The 7,479-nt window shown below is 41.2% G+C and overlaps 1 protein-coding gene across 1 annotated transcript; it reads left to right on the top strand.

Annotated features, from left to right (window-relative positions):
* Nucleotides 1-1,282: 1,282 nt before the first annotated feature.
* On the top strand, nucleotides 1,283-3,293 carry LOC147756773 (uncharacterized). Its single transcript, XM_086983537.1, has one exon. It carries the CDS (start codon nucleotides 1,584-1,586, stop codon nucleotides 2,118-2,120), a length of 537 nt encoding a protein of 178 aa, XP_086839663.1. The 5' UTR covers nucleotides 1,283-1,583; the 3' UTR covers nucleotides 2,121-3,293.
* Nucleotides 3,294-7,479: the final 4,186 nt, after the last annotated feature.

The raw sequence follows: 7,479 nt of genomic DNA, 5'->3' as shown, positions 1-7,479 counted from the left end.
AAAAACAAATTAGAAAAAAAAATAGTTTAATTCATACTTTCTTCTTTTACTTTTCGAACACCAGCTCTGATCACTGGATAACGCCGATTCCGACATGCATTGGGAGGGAACTGCTATAAGTAAGAGGAGTAATATTAACCTTATGTGCTTGAAACCGCGCGCGTATAAAATATAATTTTTTGCCTCGATACAGCTAAGTTAACAGCGATATATTTAGCGTTTTGTCGCAGTCTGTGTTAGCGTTCGCAGAGCTAGCCGATTACGTAATAATCAAATGCCCCGTATCGGCCCGATAACTAAGCCTTTACGCGCTTACACGATAGACGACCGGCATCAGCGTCAGCAGTTTGTGGGGCAACGTCAGCGGTTTGTGGGGCAGCGGAAGCAGTGAGTATCACCGTTACCGCCCACTTCTTCAGTTTTCAGACTTTGCTTGGTTTGTATTGAAACCCAGTGCTTTGCTCTAATGTTTCGGCTGTTGCCGGAACGTCCCTAGCACTACTGCTACTATGTCCGTCGAAAACTATCATCTAGCTATTGCCTAAAATAATATCGATACGGTTGATCATAATTCTTGATAGCTATCCCTGGTTAATACAAGCAGCACGACCGCTGTTGCTGCTCGCAGCGCTGTAGTTATTTGAAAATAAGAGTAAAGCCCTTTACAAAGACAAGGCGAATGCCTTCATAGATCTAGGGGGGTCGCCTCGGGGGCGGCTGCCCCGACATTGCCATGGTGTCCACGTTCCATTGTTACCGACAGCGGTCTCTGGTAAGAACGAACCGACCAGTTCTTATCTGTTTGATGCTGTTTGTGCACGCATAAATGTATGAGTTGGCTATACTACAACCAGGACGAATCTGGCGCCACTGCTGCCGCTGATGTTGGTGCCTCGGCTATGCCAATTCAATTGGCGCTGTCCATTTGCCCGTACCATGTGGGCCAGGCTGGTAGTTTGCACCAGCCCCAACAGCAGCTACTGACGTTCCTGATGCGATCCATCGACAACATAGTGCGCCTACGGTGCCCTTGAACTTGATCTAAAAAATTTTCCCTCGAATACATCCGTTACATCACCTAGACAACAACAGCGGCACCAGAGCTACCATAGCGACTGCCGCCCCCTCCAGCGCCAGAAGCAGTAGACAATTTCTTAAGCAGTTTCAATCATGTCCGACTTTTTGGGTCTTAAATGTTAAGTGACATTATAGAGACTAAATGTTACTGACCAACAGCTCCACGCCGGGATACACACACAGACACACGCCGGATATGTCTATCTAACGCATGTTGGTGAAAATACGCACTAAATGCAATAAGATGGTGGCATTTGTGGTAATAGTAGAAACCTTTCACTCTAGAAGTTGGACGAAGGTGACTTCGCCAGAGGTGGTGAAGCTTTAGAAGCAGCACCAGCAGCTGCCGTTAGCGAGAAAGTAACCGTCGCAGCAGAATAAGTCGATGTCATAGAAGAAAACGGAAAGGGCTAAGTGTTGTTTATCGATCCCATGCTATACCAGCTACCGATTGTCTTGTTGCCGTTCATTTATGAGCGTGGCTACCCCCCCACGTCGCAAATTGTATGTCTTTGTTCTGGATAGCTAGATATATAAAGCGGCAACAAAGTTCACTTCAAAAGCAGACCACTTCCCGAGCTTGCGCTCACTCAGTTGGAGACAGCAATATGAACGGACTGGCAACGATCTTCATGTTGACGCTCGCGACTGGAGCAATACAGTATGCTGAAAGCAAGAAGCTGCTCAAGTTGGCTGCGGCTGCTGCGATTATCCGTGGCGGACCCATTATTCCAATTCCAGTTCGTTACCCAGTTCATGTGCCCCACTCGAAAACGGTTAAGGTGCCAATTCGTCACCCGGTGCCTATAAAAGTACCCGTATCCCGTTATTCGCACTCCGTTGAAAAGGTCCGCTTTCCTGTGCACAGTCACTCCGTTTTAGAGAAGCACGTTCCGGTATACGTGCCAGCTCATATTCATAGCCAGTCTCATTCTGAATCGATCGGACATTTCGACCATGATGATGAACACGGGTGGGATCTAAACGAACATGAGCATGAAAATTATGGAGGACACATCAGTTACGCTGGACATGACTGGTAGACAGCCCAGAACGAAGTTAAGTTTCGTTATAGCCTAAATTGAAGTTACATCTAAACTCAGCTACCAAAAACTTTTCTTCCCTAAAAAAGCTCGATAGGTGCGCGATATGGACGACTGTAATTGGTCATCCTCTTAATATGCAGAGCGGATATCATCACGTCATCGTACTGTCATCACGTCTTTAGTGAACAGTGAGTTCGACGTTTCGTCTAGACCACTCTTTCTTCTACCAGCTATTTGCAAAAAATCCTCAGCGGGCTGGTACCACAGCTGATCGATTCTCTAAACTTTCTCTATGTCGCGTCCAATTGTAAATATTATGTGTGCTCTCTCTACTACCAAAACCCCATTCTCCTGTACGCAATAAGCACGTGATATACCAACCAATCGTTATTTATGCGCAAGTGTGTAAATATGGTTAAATGTAATTTATGCTAAGTAAAAATACTCCTTAATAAAGCGTGTCATGCTCTTTTATCAATTTAGTAGTGCCTTTATTATTGCAACAAAGAACGACGCCTTATCCTACCGATAGCAAAGCATGGTCGTGGGGACATCAGGTCATGCGCTTCTCTGCGAAGAATTACTGGAAACTCGAAAACTGCTACTGATTCGGGCTTCATTGGCAGATGCTACGTATCTGCGCGCATTTTCCCACTAAATTATTTTTATTAGTAGATTATTCATCATAAAAGCACAATTCCTCTACAAAAAAGTCGAATTGTTAGGACGTAATAGGCCGTACGTTCCGCGTTCTGTTTTGGGGTACCCTCTGGAAGCTATAGTGCGTCTGAGAATCAATTGGCAGTTTGGCCTTCTGTACAAGCAGTACAACCAAATAGGCAAAAATAAACAGCAGCCCTCCAGGAACCAGCAGAATCGCTGCGTGCAAGTCATTCTGACTAGACAGCATAGAAAGTCCACCAAGACATAGCACGCTAGCCAATATTATAGTGATTCCAATACATATTCTGTAGAAGTTAATGGCCACCACACCTTCGGCCGGGGGTGTACTCAATCTTTTCCATATACTTTCACTCATACGAACTTCGTTGTGAAACCGGCGTAGTGACGATCTTATTCGACAGTAGGTCAATCGTAGTGCGTATAATCCATTGGCCGAGAGAATGGGAGCCAGTCACCCATTGTAGCGCAAAAACTCTGCTAAATTTAGATTCTAAATTTACCTGCTTCTTAGGTCTGTTACATCATGCTTAGAGAGAAACATTATGCCGAACTGTGTGTAGAGAAACTTGGACCCAAGGGGATTCAGTTGGCCAATGGAGTGGACAGTTATGATAAGCGGACGATGGAAATCCAAAATTAATTTTATTTGTTAAAGCTTTAGATTGAAAAAAAATAGTGTTATCTTGTACGACGGTATTCGCTTGGATGGAAGCAAGCCTCAAGTCCAGTGGCAATTCATGTCTTTGTGTCAACTATTCTATTTGTATATGCCTTATGTGTCGTTGCTTTCTCTTGAAGTTTGTTTGCTAAATGCATATGTCAATAGGCAATGGCACATATAGGCCCAACAACACGGACGTAGTTCTCTATCGTTCTGGTGGACCATCTGAACAGGACAATTTCATCGTTAAATAGCTTCAAATGATATAAAAGCGTCGACATACTCTCTAATCAAAATTTTACCTCCAGCTAGAATAAGAATAATTTCGAAAGTTCGAAGGCAGAAGGCATAAGAAGCAGGTATTTTTGACAGTAAGTCGCTTGAGACCCGGTTGTTTATTGTTAAAACAGCTATATTTCATATTACGAAGCTTTGCGATCCTATAAGAAGAAAGGAAGTCATCGTCAAAGTAAATCTAAAAGTCCTATGTTCCATTTGCATTTTGTTACCTAGTGATTTACCTCTGTGGGTATGTGTTCTGTAAAAAAGTTTTTTTCTGTAACTATTTTGAATATGTTTATTTTTCGACACAACCTCTAAATAGCAAGCATACAAGAATGCCAGATGATTTTTCCATCTACACGTATAATTTATTAATGAAGTCCTTTCTTCATTTACTACACTTCTGGGAACGTTCTACGTATCAATTTGAGACTATGCTATCCAAGATTGTCTTGGCGGTCTACAGTTTGTATATTGTTGCGTAATGCAAAAAAAAAAAGAAGAAAAGATAGGCTCTTTCTGAAACCAGGCCCATGTTTGGGCGAATTGTGCTGCGGTTTCGAATTGATCAGTTGACGGTATTCCTTGGCAAGGTTCCAACAATTAGCTATTAATTAAATAAACATAAATACTTCGATTTCTGTACACGATTATCTAGCAGCTAAGTTAGCAGTAAGCTAAAGAATCTAAATTAGTATAAGCTAATGAACACTATTAGAAAAATGAACATTAAAGCTGATTCGTTCTTTGAAGTTAAAGGCTCTGTCAATTCATTCATATTTAATTACGCTAAGGACTGAAGATGATTTTAAGGCTACAGCGAAAAAAAAGTTTCATATGAGAAAAATCACAGAAAGTGATAGTCATATGCAGAGCGATAGTAGTCCTGGAGAAAAAAAACTTTAATGTAATGGCTTCACAAGTTCCTTTCATGCTAAAGACAACAGCCAGCTGCACTATTGGTTTGCGTTTTAAAAAAAAAATATTTAAACTGAGCGGTACGTAATCATGTAAATGGCGGACTAACGAACCGACTCTATGCTACGTGTACGTGGAGCACCAGCGTTGATAGTTCCTAGTAATTGTAAGAAACGGCCTACTTGGCCAGTTCTATATCCTTTATTAATAGTGAATCCCACCAGAGCCACGTACCTCCATTATATATGTGATAATCAAGAAAAGGTGGAAAAGACAACGAGTGTTTCACGGATAACGAGAATGAAATAGAAAACCTGTAAATCAACGATCATCACGTTTTGACAAGTACATATTGCAGACGGCTGCATGCAACATCTCCAACGAACGACGCCTACGACAAAGTATAGTAATTACTCGAAATACGTACAATTATCAGGTATATCTGCAGCAGCGATATAATTGACAGCGTAACGTTTTAATTAGTGCAGTAGAATATTTGTCTAGAGCAGGGCGCGCAATACAAAAGAAAATGATCGGGGATTGCCAGTGTTGAGTGGCTCTGGGGGGTCACGTTACTTCGATCTATATCTAGGACAATGTCCTATTCATACGCGCCCTACGCAAAAGAAACGTATCTCTTACACCCTGTGTGCACTACAAGCATTTCGTTTATGTCGTATTTTTCAGTGAATTAAGCGGCTTGTACATAGATGCTTTTCGACTTTTATATACGTTGATTTGTGAGTCTGGCGCACATATTTTACACTTTTCAGCTATCGTTTAGTAAGTGTTAGGTTATGTCTTCGTGTATATGCGTGTGTAAAAGATCAGTCTGGTTCAGCTTGTATCAGACTTTTTGCAAATATGACTGATATATGAAAAGTATATAAACTTCGGACCGAACATAACTACGGTAAACACTATACGATTTTCCATTACACGAGAGACTGCTTATTTTGCATTAGCGGAGAACAACAATTAATTTTATTACTCGCATGATAAACAAACGTTCCTAACACCTTGAGAAGAGGAAAAGCTAATGGTTTGAGATGATTTTTTTTCGGAAGCCGAAAGTGGACAGAAAATGATCGAGTTCCTTTAATTAATTACACACTTTGTATTGAATAGACTCGACGATATTCTGAACTTCTGGGGCCCAGTCGCGATACGATTATTATGATCAAAAGCTTAAGATATTAGCTCATATCTAATGATAACGGCGAGCGTCAGTGCGCCATGTACTGAAATAAAGACAGGAGTTCTCTATGAAAAAATATCCACTGGGGCCTATTGTCGGATATGAGTGGTCGCGCAATTGTCGACTCCGATTTTTTCGCACCCTGAAGCTCCAGCAGTCGCTTAGTGCCTGGCATTGAAGAAACGTGTCCTTTGACGTATAATATTCCGTCTGTATGCCCTAAACCGCCTGCCCGGATATCGAGAGTAATATTCTCATGTGTTTATATTATCTCGTCCGTTGCAACGAGTGAACATCCCAGTTACAGTTTCGTCCAAGACGAGACTCTCACTAAGTACTATAGTTTCGTTGGTCACAACGCTATTGATACTACTTCGGACGCAGTAGTTGCGTGATCAATTTCTACTGTTTTCGGAAGACAGGGCGAAAACAAGGATTTCTCTAGCTGGTCAGCTGCCTGCTATATAACAAATAATAATATCTGTAAGTAGGCATATGGTTCAGCCTTTTGATAGTTTCAGCGCGTACTGATATAAACTCTTCTATTACCCAGCGGGGAAGAAACGGGGTGTAACTTAAGAGAGGATTGCTTGGCCTACACGTATGTTGAAGCCGAAATCTGGTTACCGGCCCAGTGTAGGTATGAAGATCTATAGTAGAAAAAAGCGGTGATATAATTTAAAAAAATGGTCTTTATAAAATAATTTAAAAAAATATATCAAATATAAGATCGTTCAAGAAAAAAACATGTTGAGTAAGCATAAATGCTGTTGAATGACATTTTTCCCAGCTGCCTAATAAGTATTGTGAAGGGTAAAGCAGAACCCTTTGTTCTAAACGATAGTGTGTCACTTAGAATTAATTTTTCCTTAGCGATTGACAATTATGGTAAATGGAGTTCAATTTGTTTGCATAGTGCAGACCTTCAAAACAAAGGCAGCAGCACTGCCCTCTATTGAATAAGATAATGATCTTATGTATACAGCGACTACCGCACGTGGACTTGGTAAATCACTTAAGTTCTAACAAGTTTTACATAAAAATTACCTGGCATGTCAGTTATAAACGAAACATTTTTTTAAACATGGCTTGCCATCCGAAATACTCAAGGAAACACACGACGTTTATGAAGTATACATGGCAAGAATGTTGTCAACGTTGCAGCATGTCTAGTCCCGAAATACTGCGTACCTGAACAGATGGCAACGATCCACATGTTCTGCTAACTTTAAGTTCTAATTAGTAGATTGCACTATTAGTTTTGACAAATGGTTTTCACCGTCGTAGTTGGAAAAGCCTTCAAGGCCGCCAATGGTCCTCAGTGTTATCAGAGGTGACTTTATCGATAGCTAATTAAAAGAATCTATAATAATCAGCTACATATTGTAATTATCGAGCCTGTAAGTTGTTAAATATACGATTCTAGATCGTCTATCCTGTTTTTGAGTGGAAGCGTGTTTTAAAAGAAGATGCCAGTATTCGACTGAAAATACGAAGTGCCCGACGAAACATTTTCTGTAACATACCTCACTTCACCCTCATCCCGACGTCTCAGTAAGATGATGTCACAGGACAGCGTTGAAGAGATACGCTGAGAAGGAGGGCAAGAGAAA

Source organism: Varroa destructor, unplaced genomic scaffold (assembly GCF_002443255.2).
Source record: "Varroa destructor unplaced genomic scaffold, Vdes_3.0 BEIS01000003.1, whole genome shotgun sequence".
Classification (NCBI taxonomy): Eukaryota; Metazoa; Arthropoda; class Arachnida; order Mesostigmata; family Varroidae; genus Varroa; species Varroa destructor.
This window is presented reverse-complemented; position numbering and strand designations above follow the sequence as displayed.